Consider the following 24,117-nt stretch of genomic DNA (forward strand, 5'->3'; position numbering starts at 1 on the left):
AAGAGGGAATGGCCTGAAAATGGCTCCAAGAGTACTTGGCACAGGGTATGGAGAACTTGGAGGAACTCAAGAACTCAAGATTTACCACTTTTAGAGAAAAAAAGTGTTATGTGTGAAAGAATAAAGAATATCCTGGAAAAAAGGAATGGCCAGAAAATAGCTGCAAGGGCAGTGCAGAGGGCAGTCCTAGGAGCTGGCTACGGAGGACTCGGAGGTACCTTGACTGGGCACCTCAGTACTTACTACCTCTAGAATTGAAATGAAGAAAGAAAGAATAGCTCAGAAAGAAATAATGACCTGAAAGTAGCTCCAAGAGCAGTGGCAGGATCAGTGTGAAGGGCTGGCTATGGAGGACTCAAAGGCACATGCACTGGGCAGCTCTAACAAACCCTTTAGAAAAATATAAGAATGAAATACGTGTGAAAAAATAATAGCCCTCAAAAGTAAGAAGGGCCTGAAAATAGCTGCAAGAGCAGTGCCTGGAATGGGCTACGGAGGACTCGGAGGTGTGTACACTCACTGGGCACCTCAAGAATAGCCCTTAGAGGAACGAAAGAAGACAGAATAGTCCTGACAGAAAGAAGGAAGGGCCTGAATAAGCCTCCAAACGCCATGCCAGGTGCTGTAACTGGCACACGTGGACTATGAGGTACGTACAGTGGGCACCTCAAAACCAACTTGTTACAGTAAGACAAAGAATAACCAATATACAGTATGAAGGAAAGAAATAACCTGAAAGAAAGAATTGCCTGAAAATATCTCCAAAAGTACCGTCGCAGTACCGGATTCTTGGAATGGGGAACTTGGAGGTAGTTTCAGTGGGCACCTTGAGACGAGCATTTTGAACGGAGGAAGAAAGAACAGCCAGGGAGGAAAGAAGTGAAATGAAAAATACTTTTGTTTTTTAGCAGCTCTAATCAGTCTAAATATCCCTGTAGACCTCTAGCCAAAGCTTTCTTTATTCACACGTACACACACACACACACACACACACACACACACACACACACACACACACACACACACACACACACACACACACACACACACACACACACACACACACACACACACACACATTTCTGATTGGTCCACTCTGAGCAATGTGGGGCACATGTGTGAGTGAGCAGAGCATTATGATGTCAGGATGTAACCTGCCTACATGGCCTGCGTGTATAAAAGCTCTTTTTTCCGGTTCACGAAGGACACGGTCCAAAAGCGACTCTCCGTGCACTAAATCAAAATGTCAGCCAAACTGCTCTCTCCTGTGCAAGTGGACACCACATGTCTTTAGATGTAAATATTTTAACGCAAGAGGACATAATCTATGAGCAGCGCAAGTTGGAAACGGTAGATCCGGTTTGGTTAATAGTCGATTATGCTAATTAGGATTTGGCTTCTTTGATGCGTTCGAGTGAGGGATGTGTATTCGCTGTGTCTTATGATGAATGATAGACAGCACATGTTTGTTTTTTTTGTTTTTTTCAGGCTATGGCGCCGGAGCAGGAGCTAAACCACCTAAGTATGGTATGACCATTAATCCTCTCCCGAAATCACTACCAGAAGGCTCTTCACTCACAAAGCAAAGTCTTTCACTAAGATGTGCCATTATGCTGTCTGTAAAATGACGGACTAACTTTTCATGTGTTTATTCTCTTTTCTACGCCTCAGTGTTCACAATGCAAACCAAACCGTTTGTGAGAAATCTTTGTGTCTAATTTTGAACGCCTTGACCTTAGTAGGTTATACGGTACCCAGCCAATGACAACAAACAAGTAATTCAACATTCTATCTTGCATAGCATGTCTCTGACCTACAAGCAAACGTGAATGGATTTCCTTATTGCCATTCATTATGTACAATTGAAAACTATTCATGGTCAGTGAAAGATTGGAGGAAATACTAACGATATCGAAACAGTTTGTCCTCCAATTGTATGCCAATTACTGTATTACAGTTGAAAACTATTACTGTCAAAGGAAAAGTTATGGAAAACACTTGTGTTATTATTGAAAACCGTTGGCCTCTCCAACACAGTCCCAAGTCCATAGTTTAGGAGATTTAGAAAATCCTCCCAAGTAGAGCCCTGCCTTGGACTGCAAAATGTCCCCATCTTACAGCTGTCTTGGGCTAGAAAACATCCTCATTTCCCGGCATATGTTTATTTACCACAAAGTCCCAAGCCAATAGCCGAAGGGGATTTAACATCAATTTGTTCTTATATTTGGCGCTCTCACATACTGTCAAGAGTCTCCCTTACTCCACCCATGATGTGTTTATTTGTGTGTGTGTCTTTGTGTGCTTGCGCACGCAGCGTGTGTGTGTCCATATGTATTTTAGCACACCAAGTTGTGTCCATTTGTGTGTGTGTGTGTGTGTGTGTGTGTGTGTGTGTGTGTGTGTGTGTGTGTGTGTGTGTGTGTGTGTGTGTGTGTGTGTGTGTGTGTGTGTGTGTGTGTGTGTGTGTGTGTGTGTGTGTGTGTGTGTGTCTGTCCATATGTGTTTTACCATACCGAGTGTGTGTGTGTGTGTGTGTGTGTGCGTGCGTGCGTGTGTGCATGCATGCGTGTGTGTCCACATGCATTTTACCATAGGTGTGGCCGGAGGGGCTGGCGGAGCGGGACTTGTCCCGGGGGCCGGTGGTGTGGCTGGCCTGGGAGGAGTGCCGGGAGCCGGGGCTGGAGGTCTGTCAGCAGCTCTTTAGAAAACCATTAGCTCCTCCTAGCCTTGCCACTGATGGGAAAACTCATGCCCTGTGTGTGTTTTTGTTGCTGAAAATGGGCTGGGGATAGGGCCTTGGCTTGGGAGTGGGAGTGGGATTGGCAACCATTTGGCGTTTTTATTACTTTTATAAATAGTAAAGAGATAAATTATTCTGTCAGTAATAAATTGTTTGAGTAGCGTTTCATGTGGCCAGCACTGTTGGGGGATATTGAGGTGCGGGCAAGTCCACAAAGACCTCCTACTTCTGTTTCTTTTTCTTTGCGGTAAATACAGTACATTGATATCAGCAATTAAATAGCTATACTGTATGTCTTACTCTATAGGTTATAATCCAGCTGCTGCTGCTGCAGCAGCCAAAGCTGCTAAATATGGTTAGTATTTCCTCCTTTTATTTTGTATACATGATTTTATATACATTGTCAAAGGTTTGACGGTCCTATTTTATTCAATATAGATAATATAGAATCTTGGACGTACCTATGTTATTCAATATAGGTGGTATACTCTGTTCCCAAAGGTTAGACAGGCTGTTTCTATTCAATTAAGTATATACTAAATAGTAAAAGCTGAAGTACAGTATTGTCCTCTCCTTATTCAATATAGATGATATACGTAGATGATATTGATTTGTTGAGTGTACTAAGGGGTTAGAATGGTAGCATCTATTGTGCAGCATTTGGGAAGTATACTGTGTTGTCAACGCTTAGATTCTTAGATCTCTTTGTTTAATACACATGGTATGCTTTACTGTACTGTGAAATGTTATAAGGTCTTTTTTATTCAAAACACAGTGGAGAATACTTCATTGAGTATGCTAATGAGCTAGTATGTGATCTATTGTGTAGCATATGGGTGGTATTCTCTACCTCACCTCATTCAAACCTTGGTTGGGTCAGATACAACAAATGTTTCACCTCTGTCACATTTAAAGAGAATGTTAAAACAAAAGAATCACTGTACACATTTCATATGTAAACTTTGATAGGCAAAAAATTCCATTCGTCCACATTGTGAATACAAGACTGTGTAAACAGTTTGGGTAAAACACAAAAATCATATGCCACATATACAGTGTGTCTGTGCGCCGCAATTCACTTCAGATTTTTCATCTGTTCAGAGTGATGGCTTACGTTCACGCGATGACAGTTTATATAACAAAGGGTGTATCCAGATCCAGTTTTCTGGCTTGAAATTATTCCGCATGTTGGTCAAACATTTATTCCACATGTTGATTAAAAATGTCATCAGCGAAATGTTCTCAAGCAAATGATGCAATGGACGTCAAATGGTCCATTAGTTCAAGTGTTGTCTTTATCTCCGACACAGTACAGAGCCAGGGCACAACTCAGACATGCAGACAGAACTTTGAATTCGTCATATCAGTGTCTTTAGCAACGTCTTAAAAGTACTACTTTTGGCCGGTCATGGTGTGTGTGTGGAACTTTTAAGATGCAGTTTCTGTACCCTGTTGAAAGATTGTGAATATATCTCCGCCTCAGCAGTCAATCAGATAAAACCCTGCTCTCCTCAATCTTTCAGTTCCCCCGAATACGGCGAGCGTAATTGACTCCACTAATGTGTACACGACTAGACACGAGTCATTTTGTCCGCCATTAGCAAAGCAAATGTGGCCCTCTGTGTGTACAATCACAACAGTGTGTGTGTTTTTGGTCTCACACGGCCATCCAAAACACTTTGGATCCCATTAGCTGCTTCATTAACCACATCAGGGCTACGCATGACAATGACATCATCCGAAAAGTTTTCTTTGGGGATGAACATTCTTGAGACACAAACAACAAGCTAGTGGAGCATCAAGGAGTTAGTAATTACTTAGCAGATGCTAATCTAACCAAAGGTAGTGTTTTGGGCCACAAATCAAGATGCTACAGTAATTTAACCAAAGCCAGTACATTGGACGCTAATCAAGATACTAATTTAACCAAAGACAGTGTAATGGACAGTAATCAAGATGCTAAGTTAACCAAAGCCTGTTTATTGGACAACAATCAAAGGGGATTGTACCTTTAATTATTGCCAGAGGAGAGGGAATGGGCCGTCTTGTCTGTCTGTCTGGATGTGTGTTCGATAGGTCTGGTTGGCTGGTGGGCCATTGGGAATATCATCATGGTGTTTGTGTGTGTGTGGGGACGTGACATTCCTCTCCCCTGTTTCCTTGTGTGCAGGCCAAGGTGCAGTAGCCGGAGGGGCTGGGGTAGTTCCAGGGGCCGGCTATGGAGGTGAGCTGGGATGAGTGACCATATGCTCACACACGCACATATGCATGGGCTGACTCGTGTACATGCGCACACACACACACACATGTGCACACACAGAGACGCGCGGCCACACACACACACACACACACACACACACACACACACACACACACACACACACACACACATTCATGCACATACACGCACATGCATGAACATAGACTCAAACTTACTGTCTGTCTGTCTGCCTCTGCCTCTGCCTCTGTCTCTCCCTCTCTCTCTCTCTCTTTCTCTCTCTCTCTCTCTCTCTCTCTCTCTCTCTCTCTCTCGCTCGCACACGCGCGCACGCACGCACGCACGCACGCACACACACACACATACAGTGTCGAAGTGAGGGGACTGACCACCCACACATGCACACATTCACCCACTCACACATGCACGCATGGTTTGTGTGACACAACACTGCTGTTCACACGGTCCGTCTACTGGAGACATGTGGACATGTCCCAGACCTCAGAGCACAAACACCAAGGGAAATGCTCTGGGTGTGTGTTAAGCCCTCGCACTTACTCCCCACTGCATTTTGTGGCCTTTCCCTTCCACCATTTACTGTACCTCATGTGCATACCATGTCATTGCACACTCTTGCCCAATTAGTAACAAAACCATTTCCACTTCCACCAAATAGACTGTGACATTTTTATGTTGTTATTTGAAATAAAAATGACGTCATAAGATGTGTTCACATAATACAGCAGCTTCATAGCTATCACCACCCATACAATTGTGATTAATGATGTGTTTTCAATTGTTAGTGTACCTCTTATAATAAGCCTGCCATTTCATGTAGATATGACTAGTTGTGTGTTTTATTTGCCATAGTGCCCGGTAGAGGATATGGAGTACCTCAAGCAGGCTATGGAGGTGAGTCCAAGTGATGCTTTTTTGTACTTAAGGCTTTTCAGTGTAAAATGTTTGTTTGTTTTGGTTCTGTGTTCTCATGTGTAACTAATGTGTTTTTTTTGTTTTGTTTCATGTAGGCTATGGAGCTGGAGCTAAACCACCCAAATATGGCAAGTTTTTTAGCTGTTTACATACTACACACAGTATGTATGAAACTCCTAAAGTGGACAGGACAACAGCATTTGTCTTTCTTTAACTATCACCCCCTCCCCTCATATCTCTCTCTCTCTCTCTCTCTCTCTCTCTCTCTCTCTCTCTCTCTCTCTCTCTCTCTCTCTCTCTCTCTCTCTCTCTCTCTCTCTCCCTCTCCACCCCCCCTCTCTCCCCCTCTCTCTCATATGTCTGTGTGTACTACAGGTGTTCAAGGTGGTGTAGGGACTGTCCCAGGAGCAGGAGCCGGTGTGGTGGGGGGTGCAGGAGCCGTACCGGGAGCTGGAGCTGGAGGTATACAGTACAACACTATACAATGCAGTGCAATGCAACATAACATAATACAATACCATTCAACACGGTACAGTGCGACACAATACAACTCTGTACATTACCATAACATTCAATTGAATTTAATGCAATGTAATATCCTCCTGACTACCAGGGGGAAAAAAGTTTGAAAATCTTTGTTTTTTTTAACTTCCCCAATTGTTTGAAGGCAAAAAATGAGATTGACAACGTTTTTTTTCGAATTTTTATTTTTTATTTTAAAGATTTGATGTGTCCATTACAGTGGACATTGGAAGGCCATACATTGAAAATGTACCTTAATTGCTATCAATCACTCTGGATGAAAAAGCACAGCAATCAGCTTAATAATGAGTAAATTTGAGCATTTATGAGTTTGTAATGAGTGTTTTATTGGTTTGAGGTGGAAACTGGATGTGTATGTGACCATCATCATTCATGCAGGTCATCTCAAGTCAAAGCAATTTTGTTTTAAGCAACTGAACTTGCAGTTGAAGCTTGAACGACATGTCGTCCCTCAACTGAGAACTTTCACCAGAGTTGACTAATTTTATAGTTCTGATGTGTGAAATATGGGTTATTATCTCTGGAACCAACATGTGTTCATGTCTATAGGATTAATTTAATCTTCCTTTCATTTTTGGTTGAAATATTGTCCTGCAAAGTTCAGACACACATCAGAGTCATGCTCCACATGGGGTGACAAATGCATCAGTAGGGAACGTTCTGCTTGTTCTGATTCTACGTTTCCTGCTTGAAATTAATCCTAAGAGGTCTCTGAATCTTCAGCATCTTCCTCAAACATCACATATAGGATTATTTATCAATAATTTGCTGTAAAGTGTCTCTCCTTCTGATTCTGATACTGACTCTCTGAGTAGAAAAATACTAACAAAATGGAAGATGTCACTAGCAATGTCTGACCACTGACCAATCTAAATAATGTTACATTAATTTAGAAATGGTTTAATTGTGCTCTGAAGATATTGAAATAACATATAAAGATGATGTTTTAAGACAATAATTGCCCACTTTTAAGTATTATGCTTTTACTTTCCCTTTAACCAAAATCGGCCTATTTTTAATGGACATCCTTTTCCTTGCAAAGAAACAGAAAGTTCCCAAAGCCCCACCCCTACACACATGGTATCATTGGAAAGCTCTGAATGTCCTCTTTAAAGACCATTGGGAGTTAGCTCAGTAGTGTGTATGGGGTGGGAGATATTGCGGTTTACAAATGTCCTCTAGAGAGGACAAAAAATGAACTGCTGGTAGTCAGGAGGATATAGTTAACACTCCAAATGAGTACCATTATAGTAAATGTGTCTTTTCTTGTGAAACTGCAGGGTATGCAGCCAGTAAAGCAGCCAAATACGGTGAGACACACTCTGTGCTTTAAAGTTTTTTTCTGTTGTATTTTTTTGCTTATTAACAACACAACAAGACATGCAGTAATTATTCTGTTGCAGTAATGCTTAGCAAATCAACTGTGGTGTACAAACCAAAATAAATACACTAGATCTTCTACTGCAAGCTTTTCTCGCTACTCCTCCTCCTCCTCATCTCCATCCCTCCTCCGTGACCTCCACAGGTGTCCCAGGAGCCGGAGTTGGAGGACTCGGCGTAGGAGGAGCCGGAGCTGGAACTGGGGCTGGAGTAGTGCCAGGAGCAGGAGGTCAGAGGGTTCTCCATCACATACACTGTAGAGGAGGAGAAGTGTAGTGGAATGACATTGAATTGAATTGCTAGCTGATACATCAGCGATCACATCCACAGATGAGTGCTGTTACTAGCTGGGGAACTTATGAAGAATGTGCGAAATGCATGGGACAGTTTTTATTTTTTATCCATATAATACACATACATTCATGCAGCATACAATACATACAAAACCATACTTGATATTCTTGGTTGGTTATATTCTGTTCTGATTTAACCTAAAGTCGTCTGTACCATACCATAACATTCAATTCAATTCAATGCAATGTAATATAGTTAACACACAGCAGTACAGTGCAGTCCAAAGGAGTACCATTATAGTAAATGTGTCTTTTCTTGTGAAACTGCAGGGTATGCAGCCAGTAAAGCAGCCAAATACGGTGAGACACACTCTGGGCTTTAACATTTTTTTCTGTTGTATTTTTTGCTTATTAACAACACAACAAGACATACAGTAATTATTCTGCTGCAGTAATGCTTAGCAAAGCAACTGTGGTGTACAAACAAAAATAAATACACTAGATCTTCTGCTGCAAGCTTTTCTCCCTACTCCTCCTCCTCCTCATCTCCATCCCTCCTCCGTGACCTCCACAGGTGTCCCAGGAGCCGGAGTTGGAGGACTCGGCGTAGGAGGAGCCGGAGCTGGAACTGGGGCTGGAGTAGTGCCAGGAGCAGGAGGTCAGAGGGTTCTCCATCACATACACTGTAGAGGAGGAGAAGTGTAGTGGAATGACATTGAATTGAATTGCTAGCTGATACATCAGCGATCACATCCACAGATGAATGATATTACTAGCTGGGGAACTTATGAAGAATGTACAAAGTGCATGAGGCAGTTTTGAATTTCTACTCATATAGTAGACATGCATTCATATAGCATTCAATACAAAAGCATACTTGATATAGGTTGGTTATATTCTATTCTGAATTAACCTAAAGTCATGTACTTTCAAAGATTCAGTGAAAAAATTACTTTTTGCGCATTGAAACAGTCACACAGCTCCTTGTGACAAGATGTACTTGTAGAACTGTAACTTTTCCTGCAAGCTGCATCTGCACTGAGATGAAACATGGCCACATAAAGCAGCTGAAAGCGTAACTAATCTGTTTCGTCCACCATAGGCTACCCTGGAGGTGTGAAACCACCAAAGTATGGTAAGAATCTGTAAAAAGAATTTTAACAAGCTCTAAGCACGCAGTGCCGTCACTTCACTGGCAGGCATATTGAAAACATTACCTAAGAGCTCACCATTTACGGTGCACTTACATTTGAGGTGCAGATTGCTCACACTGTAAGTAAATTGTTTGATTTTTCTTCCTCCTCCTCCCCCTCCTCCTCCATTTCCATTTATTCTCCTTTTCCTCCTTCTCCTTCTCCTCCTCCTCCTTTTCCTCTTCCATTTCCATCTCCTTTTCCTCCTCCTCCTCCTTCTCCTCCATTTCCTCCTCCTCCTTCTCCTCCTTCAAAGGCGCAGTGCCGGGTGGTGTGGTAGTGCCAGGTGCGGGGGCAGGAACAGGTGTCGTCCCGGGGGCCGCCGTGGGAACAGTGCCAGGGGCAGGTGAGAACAGGGCACTGCGCCAAGATCTCTCAGGAACTAGCACTCCCCTGCTGTGATGTAATATTGCTGCACTGTATGCATGTAGTGTTGTGTGCAGCAACACAGAGCGGCTTATGTGTGTTGGGTTTAACATTGAAATTGTTTATTGGAGCCAGAATGGTCTCAGAAAATTGTGTTTCTCATACACAGTAAAAGAAAGTTTGAGTGGTGTTGTGATTGTGATTGTGTAAAATGTGTCACGCAGAAATTCTTAACCTTTTCACCTCTCAACTGTTGACCCAACTTTTGACTGTTCACAGGGCTGGGTGGGCAAAAAGGTGGTAAAGCTGCTAAATATGGTAATAATGAGTCCCGACTTGCCAAATCCTCAACCTAAGCAGAAAGCTTTGCTGCATGTACTCAAGCAAAACAAAAGAAAACTTAAAAGATGCAGCATCGGAATGGCAGCTTTCAGCAGCTTGTAGACATGTTTAACCATTTGCAACTTCTGTTTTTGCTAAAGAAAAAAATATTTGACGAGATTGTTCAGCGAAAAAAATATCTAACCTGCCCTCCTCAGCAAAGTGCCCTTGCATCTGATATGAGCTTGTAGAGGTATTCAACCATTAGCCTGTTCTTTTTTGCCGAAACTGACACTTTTGGTGAACAAGAAACCTAGTGCACTTGCAGCTGATATGATTGTGTAATTGGTTTAAATCCGCAGTGCGTATCAACATTGCCAGGAATATTTGGTTAAAATCTTAACCCCTTAGCGCAGAGCTTGTGTTAACTTACTGCCACCAACATTGTAATGTCTTTGTCTTAATCTGTTACTTAAGGCTCTCGGTATGTCATAGCAATTTTGTTATGATGTAGTTGAGTATTTTCAGTATGTAGTCAATAGGCCCGCCGGCGACCTCATCTGCAGTAAGAGGCTACACAAAGAGCAAAGATGAAACATGCCCTTCAATTTGAGCACAGTGCACTTGCAGCTGTTTGATTGGGTACTGTAGTTGTTAAGAGTCACAAGGTGTAATGAACCTGTATTGCATTGCAGGAGTACCCACAGGTGCCGGTGTGACTGGCACAGGGGTACCAGGGGCCACAGCTGGCACCGGACTGGGCATCATACCCGCAGGGACCGGAGTACCACCTCTTCCCATTAAACCTGGTGAGTCTTGCAAATGCATGCTCTGCCAGGGAGTGGGTTGGGTGGGTGAGGGGGGCCGGGGTGCCTTGGGTGGGGTGGGGCATGAATAACCAGGGCTCTCCCCAATCCTCTTCCGTGACTGAGGTACCGTGCACATGGCGGAGGCTTATTGAGGTACCCTACTCGCGACTGAGGCATAAATGCAAATTTCCTTGTGTGCACTGTGTGCCATGGTGTGGTTTGTCAAGATGACAAAGAAAATGTTTGAGTGGGACTTGAAATAGTTTGTTTGTGTTCAATTGTCATGACATCTGTTGTTCCTTATGCTTATCCTACCTGGATTCCTAGCAGTAATGCATTATCTTTTAAACAATCAGGAATTAGTATGTGCTGCAATACCATTTTTTCATCATTTAATTTCATTTTTCTAAAGTAATAAGCAATATTAATGTACAGTACAGTATGGATAACAGTAGCATTACAGTGTATGTAACGAAAATTTAACTCAAAGTAGCTCCTGCATCAATATCAATATCAGTCATATTTTTATAGTACATTTATCATATATACCTGTCATTCAATGTGCTTGAGAAAAGCAAACCAAAGGTAGATGAAAATAAAGATGTTTTTAATTTAATATTTTTAAACCTAATCTGCTCGCTTCAACAAACTGCTCTTGCACGCATGTTTGTGTTAAAATACACTAAACAAGTCCAAACTGAAGAATTCACAGTAAAACCACAAGTTCAGCAATACAGTATAACACATGTGTTCTTTTCTCTGTTACAGCTAAGGATCTACAACCTGCAGGAGCCACAGTGCCAGGTAGAGTCATTATATATCCCTATATCACTGCTCTCAAACAGTGACATACTGTACTGTATCACAATGACTCAATGGCTATCTGTTTCCCCCTCATGACATTACAAGATATACTGTGGTGTTTTATATTTATGCACTGTAAATGTAACCACATGATTTTATCTACAAGGTTACGTTTTTTTAGCTTTATGGTTTACCATGCCATGAATCATAAGAATGCCTTTTCCTAGTTTGCCTTTGGGAGCGGTGTGTATGTGAGTGCAGGGCTGCTGACAACCTTGCCCGGGCCTGGGACAAAATCCTATGAAAAGGACCCCTCTCAATACACACAATATACAGTAATAGGGACCCAATCCTAGACACCCCCAACTTCCTCCTGGGCCTGGGACAACTGACCCCTTTTTCCCTCCTGTCAGCAGGCCTGTTTGTGTATGATTGATATGTTGTGACATAAACTCAGTAGCCTTACCCAGATACAGTAAACAGGTGGAACTAGGCCCATAGGTCTGGCCTATCTCTGCTGCCATGGCAAGTCATCTGGGTTTTGAATGGCTCGTGGAAAAAAGCAGACCTGAGCAATCTTTTATGGGTTTCCCTGCAGCTGCCTGTCTAATGATGCTGAACCGTAGACAAGAGAGGCCCTGTGAGACAGCAGCTCCCCTGTCTCCTCTGATCAGCATCTCAGATATACTTCCCTGCCTTGTCCCAATACAGTATTGCCCCCCTCCTTCTCCGACAGTTACCAGCCAGCTAGCTTGCCATATTTATTTTATTTGCTGCTACCCCCTACCGCCCCTCTCTTCTCCTTAGCAACATCTGACCCCAGGTAGTCAGTTGTGTGTGTTTGTATGTGTGTGTCGCCCTCTGCTGTTTGCTAAGTTGTCCTTGTTGCCATAGCCTCCCCTATCCCAGTCCTATCCCACCCCATCCTACCCCACACAAACTCTCCCACAACTTCACCTTGTTTCACCACATTCTAAACCATAGACATACTGTATATACAGTATTGTTCATACAGTAGATGACACACGGGTAGGCTGACCCAGTGCTTGCCATGATACGCAAGCGTGTCTACTGTATGTCTATGTTCTAAAGCCCTCCTCCCTCATTCTTCACAACCTTACCCCGTCACACCTACACATCACCACACCACACCATCTTTCACAGACTCACCCCGTCATATCTTACCCCATCCTACCCTCACACACCCAAGAGTACCCCACTTTTCATTCTCACCCTACCCCATCCTCACCATACCCAAGCGTACCCCACTTTTCCAACCCCACCCTATCAAAATCTATGGTAGCCTTCATCTCTCTCTATACCCATCTCACCCCCCACCTTATCCAAAACTAACCCCCATTTCTCCCCAATTCTACTCCATTCTCCATTCATTTCCATTCTACCCTACCCCACCCACTCTACCCCACTCAAACCCATTTCCGAAAGCTGTTTGCCTCTATGCCGCCTCTCTCTCTCTCTCTCTGTATCCAACTGCAAAAAAAGGATGAACCATGCTGGACCCCTGTTGTTTTTTACGCAGGACCAAGTGCTAATGCCACAGCCGAGCTCGAGGTGGTCCCTGGACCCAGTAAGACTTCTGTGCTGCATGATGTGATGTCATGATGTCTGTGTTTGTCTAAAAAAAAGTGCTCTCAGATGTCGCTATAGTGCTACAGCTAAAATACCTGCGCATCACCCCCATTTTTCTTTCCAAGCTAACCCTTATGCTGTCTCGTTCTTCCAAATCCGCTGCTGTTTGTTTGTTTTTTTGCCATTTTGTTTTTCATGGTAATGTTACTCTCGGTGAATTGGTCATCTGTTTTGAACGGGCTTTATATTTCCAATAATGTCTGCACACACCTTGTGATAACATTAACTCATCGTCAAGTGTACCTGTGAGGATTCCATCAATCAGACTAAAGCGCCTTTGTACTAGTCTGTCATCTGAAAAGAGACCTATGGTTACGGTTAATGAAGACGAGAGCACATGTTGTTTTTTTGTCTGTAACTGTATGTTCTGTGTTGAAAAATACTGTCATTTTATGAATGTTTTTTGTGTTGTTGTGGATTTGTGTGAGCAATTGACTTTTCAGTATGTTTATAGATTATAAAATACAGTAGTCTAGTAGAACCTTCCTTAAGAAAGGTGGGAAGTATGGTACAAATGCATTTTTTGTGTATGTTACTAGTCTAGGCGGCATTGGTTAAGAATCTGACGGGTGCCACTCTGTCTCCCTAGAGATTAAAAAAATAAATAACATCATGCCCATAGAAAGCCTGTTACAGATTCCTAAACTACACAAACAAAAAAAATGCATTGGTACTCTACTTCACGCCTTCACCATATTTTCCACTAAGTTATTGGACTACCAGAATATGCTCTCCATCTAATTGCAAACACCTTTTCTTTGTTCAGGTGCTGGACCAGCCATACAACCTGGAGGTAAACTCTCTCTCTCTCTCTCTCTCTCTCTCTCTCTCTCTCTCTCTCTCTCTCTCTCTCTCTCTCTCTCTCTCTCTCTCACCATATTTTATTCTATAGCGAATAATTGTTTTGTTGCTTGTTGCAAATAATTGCTTGTTTGTTTGTCTACACAGTAGGCGCAGGTGTGATCCAACCAAGTGGTGAGTTATAAAATTCCTTCTCGTCTGACGCATTTGGGGTCAGGATGTGAATGCTCTTGGTTTTCACGCTCTTGTTTCTTTTCTTATTATTCACAGCCGGGACAGGCGTAGGTAATTATGAAGCTCACCACTCACACATAAACAATTTGATGTGTCTGTTTTCTGTTAAAATAAGAGTGACATTGCTGGATTCTTTTCACTTTTCCTCTCAACAGTGGGAGCCGGAGTTCCATCTGGTGGTAAGACTCGGAAACACATACATTCCCCCAAGAATTCACTTGAATTGGGAGGAAAAAGTTTGATTAAAATAATTGTATTACTAGTTGAATGCAGAAGTTAAGCTTTTATATGAATGTACAGGGTACATGTGCATAAATGCATGGATCACTTAACAAGTATGTTCTGTATTTTCTGTTTTGCATTTCCTTCATACTTTGCAGGTCAACCACCAGGTGAGTGTGTCTATTTGAACCTTCATAATCACAACCACACACACTTGCATCCTCTATGTTGTCAAGTCAAGTCAATTAAAGCCAGCTTTTATTGTCAGTTTCTTCATATGCACATGTCATACAAGGACATTTAAATTACGTTTCTCTCTTATATATAGGGGAGCTAGAAATAGTTATATTGTATACATGACATTGCATTGCATGACATTGCAGTACATCAGTTAGTTCAAATCTAAATATCAAGAAATTGCATGTGAAAAGTGTGTGTTCCGTAAAATATAAATGCACAATAACCATTCATGGCCATGGTCAATCTGACTACGGGTCAGTAAATATACCAATGTATATATACACATTCAAATGAGTTTGTTTTTCTTGGTTTTTTTTTCATTTTTAATTTGTTTTGCACAGCGGGAGCAGGTGTGCAGGCTGGACGTAAGCATTATTATATTATCATGTAATCCTTAGTGAGGCCACAAGGTGGCAGTCAATTATTGTCTGAGACGAGTTAGGGAGGTTACTGTGCAGAGGTATGATGGCTTTGTAAATAACTAACTCACTTGAGCAAAAAAGTGATTGATGTTGCAGTTTCCAGGGACTTTAATTACAAAAACAGCTACACTTGTTTTTTTTGCTAATTCATGACAAATTCATGCCATACTCCTTCGTCCAAGGTTTGCAAATATCTCAATTCCCCTGTGGCCTTAACATACAGTATTACCATGCTCTGTGCTGGGATGCCTAATCCACATATGCCACTAGTTGCCGCATTAGACTACCTAGCAACCCACGTAGACAGAAATGCAGAGGAAGCAGAAACGGCTACCTGTTTTGCATTTTTTGGTGCTCTGTGCGGAACTTATTAGCATTGCCAATGCAGCCAGGGCTGTATGTGTGTAAATGCGATAGTAGAGTGCTATTGTGTGTCAAACAGCGCTTTGCCTTTTGTGTGTTAAACCGGTGCTTTGCTCTTAGCCCAGCTGTTATTACCCTGGCACTCAAACAGAGTGAAATGGATGACAGGAATGGAGCAACAGTGGCTTTTTGTACTGTATAGGAGGCTTTCAGAGATGAAATTCCCTCTCTACATAAATCCATAAATCAACAAAAGATTTCCATGGCCCCATTTTTTGTTGTTAAATCTGCATGCAACTGCTCCCATGGGAGTGGTTCTTATATTCTTATAGCTAAAACACCAGGCTAGGCATATGGTGTAGTTTGCAGATTTGGATTAGAATGACAGTCGACTTAAAACACAACTCGTACACACACACACACACACGCACGCACACACACACACACACACACACACACACACACACACACACACACACACACACACACACACACACACACACACACACACACATACACACACACACACACACACACCACACACACACACACACACACACACACACACACACACACACTATTGTGCGTGCTGCATATTGTTCTTCCCCAATACTGATGAAACTGTCAGAGCTCCCCTACTCTGCCGACAGGCCTGGAGACAGAGAGGGAGCAGTGTGTATCTTATCAGGGGTTGAAAGTAGATGGAATACGTTCTCGGCACATGGCTATTTAGTCATCCACCACCACTGGGCCAACAACACACAGCTGTTGACACACATTCACATGCTGCGAGTTTACAGTAGGTTGTGTTGTGTCGTATTGTAGCCTACACTTACATATATGTATAATGCATTATTCAATATCATGTTGTATTATGATGTAGAATAGAGAAGAATAGAATAGAATAGAATGGAATCGAATGGAAGTTAATGCCATTTACAAAAAGAGCTAACACATACAGCTAACATTTTTGACCCTAAATACTCTCTCCTAAACTTAACAAACACTTAAACCATGCTACTACACAGGTACACAGTCTTTTGTCTACAGTCCTTACATTATTTTTTTTCTAATGATATCCCAGTAAGAGTGCTTGATATGCAGGTCTGTATAGTACAATATCAGTAAATGTAAAAGTTAAATGGTCTTAAGTGGAGGAGTTGTGAACGATAAGTGCTGACTCCTTTCTCTTTCTCTCCTCTCGCCTCTCTCTCCTCTCTCTGCTTTTCTCTCCTCCCTCTGCTTCTCTCTCCCCCCTCTCATTTTCTCTCCCCCCTTCCTCTCCTCTTCTCTTTTGCTTCTCTCTCCTCCATTCCTCCCCGTGCCTACCAAAGCTGGAGTTGGAACCCTCCCAGGTGCCAAGCCTCTTAAACCCCCAGGTAGGCCTGGCCCACAGCGCAGTACACACCACTCCACCCCACCCTACCACAGCATGTTCAAGTTCAAGTTAAGTCCCAGTTCTGTAGCATCATACTGTATGTTGCAAATGGGGCAGTCATGGGTAAGAATGGGTAAGCTTGCACGCAGGGAAGCTGACAAGGGGGGAAAAAGGGAACAGTTGCCCCGGGCCCTGGGAGAAGGGGGGGCAGAATTGGGTCCTCACTACATTGCATGTATTGGGTGAGGGGGCCCTTTCAGATGACTTTGTCCCGGGCCCAGCCAAATCTGTCAGCGGCCCTGCTTGCACGGGTGAGGCATACATGCAATTTCGTTGTGTGCAGTGTGCACTTGTGTGCTGTGTCACAATGACAACGGGAGTTGCAGTTTCCCAGGTGGGCTTTCACTGTTTCACTCAAATGAATACATTGTGAACGAGTATACACACTAAATCCTAACCCAGTGGAATTATCAGTCTGGTGCATGCTGGCACATCAGAAAACATGCTCTGAATTACAAACTTGCACTTTTCTTTCTGAATAACAGGTATTGAAGGCCAACAAAATTGTCCCAACATTGCTGACTTTTTAAAATGTGATTATTTACAAAGAATTCCTTTACCAACTCTGCACCAATCGGAAGGCACCCAGAACTTTCTTTGGGAGGAAAAAAAGAGTGACAGTGTAATGGTTAGCCTGTGGCTCCATTTAGTCATGCTCACATGAACTTGGTTAGCTATTTGATGCAGAAATGTATTTGCGTTTACCGGTACGTCTCGCTGCCAGTTTTAAACTACTGGGTTGCTCACCACTACCGCTCTCCTGCCCCATCTGCCTTCCACGCTGCAACCCCAGCTCCTTGGCAACTCAACTCCAACCAGCAACTCTATGCCCATGACAACAAGCTGAACATTCTCCCTTTCAGAGCAGAAGTCTCTATACATTTTGCGTTAACACCGAACATTAAAAAGGTGTTAATGGTCAATTTCCTAAAATTTCATACAGTTACCACTTGATGATGGACCTGTAATGTAAGGTGTAGCCAATTTTCTTTCCACCGAAAATGCAAATTGTTATGTATTGTGGATGTGGTGGCATATAACCTTACCTTATGTTCTGTATTTCTTGTTTTCCCTTTAAGCAGTTGGAGCTGGAACAGCGGGTGGACTCTACCCAGGAGGATTAGGTAGCTAATGTCATATTGCTATCAACATCTTACAACAAGTTATATTATTGCTATCAACATCTTACAACAAGTTATATTATTGCTATCAACATCTTACAACAAGTTATATTATTGCTATTAACATCTTACAACAAGTTATATTATTGCTATCAACATCTTACAACAAGTTATATTATGTACTTACACTTCTTACCCTGTGGTGCAATGTACGTAATACATAACATTATTATCTGCATACATAGTATTGCTGTGTTGCAAACTGTCTTGCACCATATGCAATGGCTATGATACAATCAAAAGTGTGTATCTGTATTCATTCCACAAGCCTCCTGTTTTTGTAAATGAGAACTTATCAGAAATCTCTTTAGAGATGGTTTCAGTGTTTGATGCTCATGTCTAATTGTGAGCGTGTCTGCTGGAATGACATACTTATTGCGTGACTGTTTAGACATTGCCACTCATGCGTAACAGCTTCCAACTAAAAACCAGTGCCGTTCAAAAGAACACATTTTCCCCAGACTCCCATGCAAATTACCTTGCTAACTGTAAGCAATGCAAGTCTGCAAGCTAAAAATAACTAAAATTATTTACAACCAAAATACCTCAAAAATGACTCAAGTATGTTTTTTTATTGTTTTAGGTGTGAATCCATATGGTGCTGCTGGTAAACCACCGAAACCAGGTACAGTTTCATTCATTCCAGTCTCTCATTCCACCTCATCCTGTCTGGTCTGGTCTGAGAACACTTCCAGCCAACGTTTCCACGTCTGGAGTAGTTGATGGAATCCAGTCCACGGCCATTATTTCTACAGTTAGATCACTTGAGGATAAAATGTCTGAAAAAAAGTCAGGAAATAACAGAAAAACTGCTCCTTGGGGGAAGGCCTGATTACGGTTAAGTCGCCCAATTTTAGCCCCTAACCGTTTCTTAGGATGCCAACTGTTTGTAGATAAGACGATGTCTCCCGAATGTTATAAAAAGGGGCTGACGAAGCAGTCAGCGGCAAGTGTGTGTGACTAAAAGAGTTTGCACGGTACTGTTTGCCAACGCAGCGTTCTAGCTTGGGCAGGGACCGTGTTTGAATTGTGAAATCCCAATATGATCAATGTTATAGCGAAGCCATTTCACAGTGTATTTCCTTCAGTTGAGTTTGTATGTATTGTATCTCTCCTATTTAGGCTATGCTTTGGGAGCAGGTGGATATCCACAACACGGTGGATATCCACAACAAGGGGGATATCCACAACAAGGTGGATATTTCAAATTTCTTTATTAGAGGATGGCCTCTTGAGATGGGCATTTCGTTTTCGAGAGGGTCCTCAAAATACAGACATAACACATACAGAACATATATCCACACACATTGAAGCTCTTCCTCGCTATCACTAACCAATCCTCTCTTGCCAAAAAGATGTAGTAGTAAATAAATTCCATGGATGAAAACCAGGTTCTACTTATTGCAGGAGACAACCAAAAATACTAAAAAGAAACACACGAATATACATGTCAATATGTTCATACACGTGTATCAGTGACAGTAGTGTCAACATTGACGTGTATGCATAGAACCAGAATATAGACAAACTTAACCGTATGTGCAGAGACATATTAGTCTATACACTTGTATCAGTGGCCTATACGGTGCATCATACACATAGACATGTGGAAAAAGAACACTATACAGAATATAAAGACAAAAAATCATCAAGACATCATAAGAATTATAAGTCATATCAATCAAATCAAGAATCATAAATCATACTCTGCTGAAACATCTACATTGGTCACATAACTGAATGTAGTTCAGAGGGGATACTTTAAAAGAGGGAAAATATGATATGGACCTTATAAATGAACTGAAACTAGTGAAACCGTCGTCTGGCTCGTGGTCATAAAACATTCATTTCCTGGTAAATATCACAGTGATGGGTCAAGAATGGACATCTCAAGACAAATCTGCATGCTGTTATAGACAACATTAAGAGATGATGTGATTCTGTTGTGTTGAGTTTGTACTTTTTGCCAACACGGAGTTCTAGCTTGGGCTTTGGCGGGGATCAATGTTGGGCGAAGCAATTTCACAGCGTATTTCCTTCAGTTGAGTTTGTATGTATTGTATCTCTCCTATTTAGGCTATGGGGGAGCAGGTGGATTACCACAGTATGGTGGATATCCACAACAAGGTGCATATCCACAACAAGGTGGATATCCACAACAAGGTGAACGCACGCACACACACACACACACGCACACACACACACACACACACACACACACACACACACACACACACACACACACACACACACACACACACACACACACACACACACAGGCTCTAGTGTTATACTGTTTATACAGGTCACACTTTACTTGACGCCAGTGTCACATGCATGACATACCAGTGTCATAATAGTGTCAAAACAGTGTCATGACAGTAATGGACGAGTCATAAATATTATGTCATTTTCAGAAATGTGTTATGGTCAGGAAAAGTTGACATTCTTAGGGCTGTCTTTACCATAACACAATGTCACTTAATGGCAACAATCATAAAATGTTCATGACATAGACATAAGATTTATGACACGTCCATGACTGCGTTACGACACTGTCATGTCATATGACGCCGGTGTCAAGTAAAGTGTTACCGCACATTATTGTATACAGTACATCGTGACTTTGACAGTGGCTGACCAAGGAAAGCATTTGACCAGCGCTCTCAGAGTTGCTGGTTCAATGCCAGTAGCTCTTGTATAGATAAAGGTTGACGTGCCCTTGAGGAATACATCGAGCCCCACACTGCTCCTGAAGTGCTGCTTTGGCACCTTGTGTGCCAGCTATTGGCAGGCTGTACTGGTATGAGTGAGTGTATCAGTGTGAGGCATTTTGGGTAGTCTACTGCTGAGTCTGAGCAGTGCCATATAAATGGAGTTCTGGTGCATTCACCATGTGCTGTCAGTGATATTTTATGGGAGCCAAAATGGCACTGCTGTAGGTCTCAGAAGATATTTTTGGCAAAGAATGGAAGTTCATTATTTGGAAGACCTTATGCAAATCGAAAAAGACTCTTTTTAAAAAGACTTTTTTAATGTATCCAGTAGGTGAAATTGTGAAATAAATATAGTAAAGCACAGAATGACTATTCCAGGCTGAGATATATTAGACCTGCTATGTAGCATAACTTTAAAATATTCAAAGCACACGCATGGAATTGCCCCTCTATACTTGTCACAGATCATTCACTTTCACTCAATTCGTTCAGTCCAACAGACATTTGATACAATATTTGCATGTTTTCTTTTTGGAAAACACTCTTTTTCATATAATTTCCATGCCATGTCCCATTTTCTCCACCCAGCAATGGTGGATTACCAGAACTTCAGCTATCATCGCCTTATTCGAGTGGCTAGGCAGCATATGTATATCTGAGGGTCCCCAGATCCTTTCTACATAGTAGAAAATGCAGTGTTAATTCAATACTGAGAGAGTACTTAGGGACTAAATCGGCTCTCTAAGTGTTGAGTCAACACTGCGTTTCTTACTGTGTCGACGGGTCGTTTTTTTCTGGCAAAGCGAGGAGTAACTCTGCATGGTGCCGCTTTAATTTGTTTGGGATTTCCGCCTTTTGTCGCGGCCTGTTGACAGCTGCGTTATCATGGCGACTCAGCGACAAGGCAGCTCCCGGGGTGACAGACATGTAACGCTTTCAACCGTAATCCCTCGCACTTGCTCTCTCTCTTTTTCTCTTCCTCACTGTCTTCTTCGTTTCTCTCTCTTTCTGTTTCTTTCTGGCTCTCTTTCCCTCTCTCTCCCTCTATGTCTCACACTCCCTCTCACTCATTTTCTCTCTTTACTCTCTCTCTCCTTCCCTCCCTATTTTTCCTCCCATTCCTCACTCTCTTCCCTTCTTTCATCATATCCCTCTCCAAAACTCTCCTTTTGCCCCTTCATGTCATTCATTTTTGTACTCATAGACACTCTCTAATAGAGACTCTGTCTGTTCTGTATCTCCACATTTCTTTCTCTTCTCTTTCTGTCTGTCTCTGTCTGCCTCTGTCTCTGTCTCTGTCTCTGTCTCTGTCTCTGTCTCTCTCTCTCTCTCTCTCTGTCTGTTTCTGTCTCTGTCTGTCTCTGTCTCTGTCTCTGTCTGTCTCTCTCTCTCTCTCTCTCTCTCTCTCTCTCTCTCTCTCTCTCGCTCTCTCTCTCTCTCTCTCTCTCTCTCTCTCTCTGTCTCTCTCTCTCTCTCTCTCTCTCTCTCTCTCTCTCTCTCTCTCTCGCTCTCTCTCTCTCTCTCATTCACCCTGCAGAGATCTGGAGAGGTTTTCAGTCCCCCACCACATCATTTTAGATTACTGTATTTGTTAAGTGATGCAAATAAGGACCATATAGTAGGGCTTAATATCCATGTGAAAGTCATAGAGCTGAATTACTCTGTTCGCATCACTCTCTACCCTGCACTGCACTGGTTAAACAATCCTGCATTTTTGTTGTTGTCACGACAGGTGGAGTTGCACCGGGTTATGGCGGAGGATACCCCCAACAGGCCTATCCAGGTAAAGCATCTTGAGGACACCTCATGATAGTGTTACCTCAGAGACTCGAGATATAGAGCACTTGAAAAATTGGAGAAAACACGACATGGATGGGTACACCTCCTTGTTGTTCATGTATTATCCCATAGAGTCTCTTATAGTACATATGAGAAAGACAGAGCACTTGAGAAATTGTCCATAGCAATGCATGGGGACACTTCCTGATTTTACATATAATATCCCAAGGAGGAGAGAGACACAGAGCGCGTCCATGAAAATGCACGGGCACACTTTATAATGCCAAGATGGCGGGTGTCTGCAAATATCCCAGCCTAGTCCATTGCCAAGAGTCAACATGGCTGCCAAGTGCAGGCACTTGCCTACAGTGGAGGCACTTTGATTGCATCCTTTATGTGGCTCAGTGCAGTGCCTTCACACCATTAGGTCATGCATTTATTAGCTCATGCCTTGCCATTACAAGAGCCACCGTCACCCTGGGTTCATTCAATCTAGCCTGTACAATTGACATTTAAAGACATCAATTCACACCCCTTGTAGTGTCGTATACTCCAAACTAGTGTCAAGTAATCTGGTACAGCTTGTACCATGCCATGGTTAACCATGAGGGGGTACTCCCAGAGGCTTGGCATAGGGGGTTATAGATCACCAGAGTGCTTTGTGGAAGGGGAGAAAAAAAACACAAACCAGACAGCAAGACCATTTGCCATATAAATTAATGAAAAGCACAGGTCACTACTCCCCCTCCCCTTGGAGCCTTTGCCTATGGTTCGCTCTTGATTCTGCCATTACTCAACCTGTCAGAGGCAAGTGGAAAGTGTGTGTGTGTGTGTGTGTGTGTGTGTGTGTGTGTGTGTGTGTGTGTGTGTGTGTGTGTGTGTGTGTGTGTGTGTGTGTGTGTGTGTGTGTGTGAGTGTGAGTGTCTGTGTGTGTGAGTGTCTGTGTGTGTCTGTGCGGCCGTGCGTGCGTGTGTGTGCGTTTGTGCGTGTGCATGTGCGTGCGCGTGTGTATGTGTGTGTGTGGAAAATATGAGAGAGAGAGAGAGAGAGAGAGAGAGAGAGAGAGAGAGAGAGAGAGAGAGAGAGAGAGAGAGAGAGAGAGAGAGAGAGAGAGAGAGCACATATTATATGATGTAATTTTGTCAATGTGACCATAAGTGTTTGTGTGTCAGTGTGAGCATACCGTATGTGTTTGTGTGAATTTGTTGACCATCTTTTGTTTTGGATCAGGCACAGGACTACTGCCAAATTGTATGCATGGAGGTAACATTATGGGAAAGACATTTAACAACCAAATCAGAATCAGAGAGAGAAATGGAGATGAAGCATATATCCGTATTTCATTAATGAATTAAACAATGAACATAAATTCAGTCTTTAATTGAAAGTCATTTCTGGCTGCATTGGAAAACTCTTTTTTAAACCCAATAAGTCCAGCAAGCGCATCTCTGTAGTTACCTTTAAGATCGT

At 42.5% G+C, this 24,117-nt stretch overlaps 1 protein-coding gene across 12 annotated transcripts in view; it reads left to right on the plus strand.

The window, feature by feature from the left end:
• The window catches only part of elna (elastin a), an 86,473-nt gene that overhangs the window by 57,235 nt on the left and 5,121 nt on the right, over window positions 1–24,117 (plus strand). For 7 of the 12 annotated variants that reach the window (XM_063205095.1, XM_063205098.1, XM_063205097.1 and 4 more), the window contains 28 exons: window positions 1,489–1,527; window positions 2,595–2,684; window positions 3,048–3,095; window positions 4,911–4,964; window positions 5,829–5,870; window positions 5,987–6,019; window positions 6,267–6,353; window positions 7,715–7,744; window positions 7,960–8,043; window positions 8,438–8,467; window positions 8,682–8,765; window positions 9,210–9,242; window positions 9,557–9,646; window positions 9,946–9,984; window positions 10,683–10,796; window positions 11,565–11,600; window positions 13,141–13,188; window positions 14,017–14,043; window positions 14,199–14,225; window positions 14,322–14,336; window positions 14,441–14,464; window positions 15,089–15,112; window positions 16,867–16,911; window positions 18,050–18,094; window positions 18,735–18,776; window positions 19,274–19,345; window positions 20,228–20,314; window positions 22,601–22,651. In XM_063205095.1, coding sequence (XP_063061165.1) covers window positions 1,489–1,527; window positions 2,595–2,684; window positions 3,048–3,095; window positions 4,911–4,964; window positions 5,829–5,870; window positions 5,987–6,019; window positions 6,267–6,353; window positions 7,715–7,744; window positions 7,960–8,043; window positions 8,438–8,467; window positions 8,682–8,765; window positions 9,210–9,242; window positions 9,557–9,646; window positions 9,946–9,984; window positions 10,683–10,796; window positions 11,565–11,600; window positions 13,141–13,188; window positions 14,017–14,043; window positions 14,199–14,225; window positions 14,322–14,336; window positions 14,441–14,464; window positions 15,089–15,112; window positions 16,867–16,911; window positions 18,050–18,094; window positions 18,735–18,776; window positions 19,274–19,345; window positions 20,228–20,314; window positions 22,601–22,651 — 1,440 coding nt within the window. The remainder of the gene's footprint in view (window positions 1–1,488; window positions 1,528–2,594; window positions 2,685–3,047; window positions 3,096–4,910; window positions 4,965–5,828; window positions 5,871–5,986; window positions 6,020–6,266; window positions 6,354–7,714; window positions 7,745–7,959; window positions 8,044–8,437; window positions 8,468–8,681; window positions 8,766–9,209; window positions 9,243–9,556; window positions 9,647–9,945; window positions 9,985–10,682; window positions 10,797–11,564; window positions 11,601–13,140; window positions 13,189–14,016; window positions 14,044–14,198; window positions 14,226–14,321; window positions 14,337–14,440; window positions 14,465–15,088; window positions 15,113–16,866; window positions 16,912–18,049; window positions 18,095–18,734; window positions 18,777–19,273; window positions 19,346–20,227; window positions 20,315–22,600; window positions 22,652–24,117) is intronic. The other 5 variants (XM_063205096.1, XM_063205104.1, XM_063205105.1 and 2 more) reach the window with 5 other exon arrangements.

This window comes from Engraulis encrasicolus, chromosome 8 (genome assembly GCF_034702125.1).
Source record: "Engraulis encrasicolus isolate BLACKSEA-1 chromosome 8, IST_EnEncr_1.0, whole genome shotgun sequence".
Classification (NCBI taxonomy): Eukaryota; Metazoa; Chordata; class Actinopteri; order Clupeiformes; family Engraulidae; genus Engraulis; species Engraulis encrasicolus.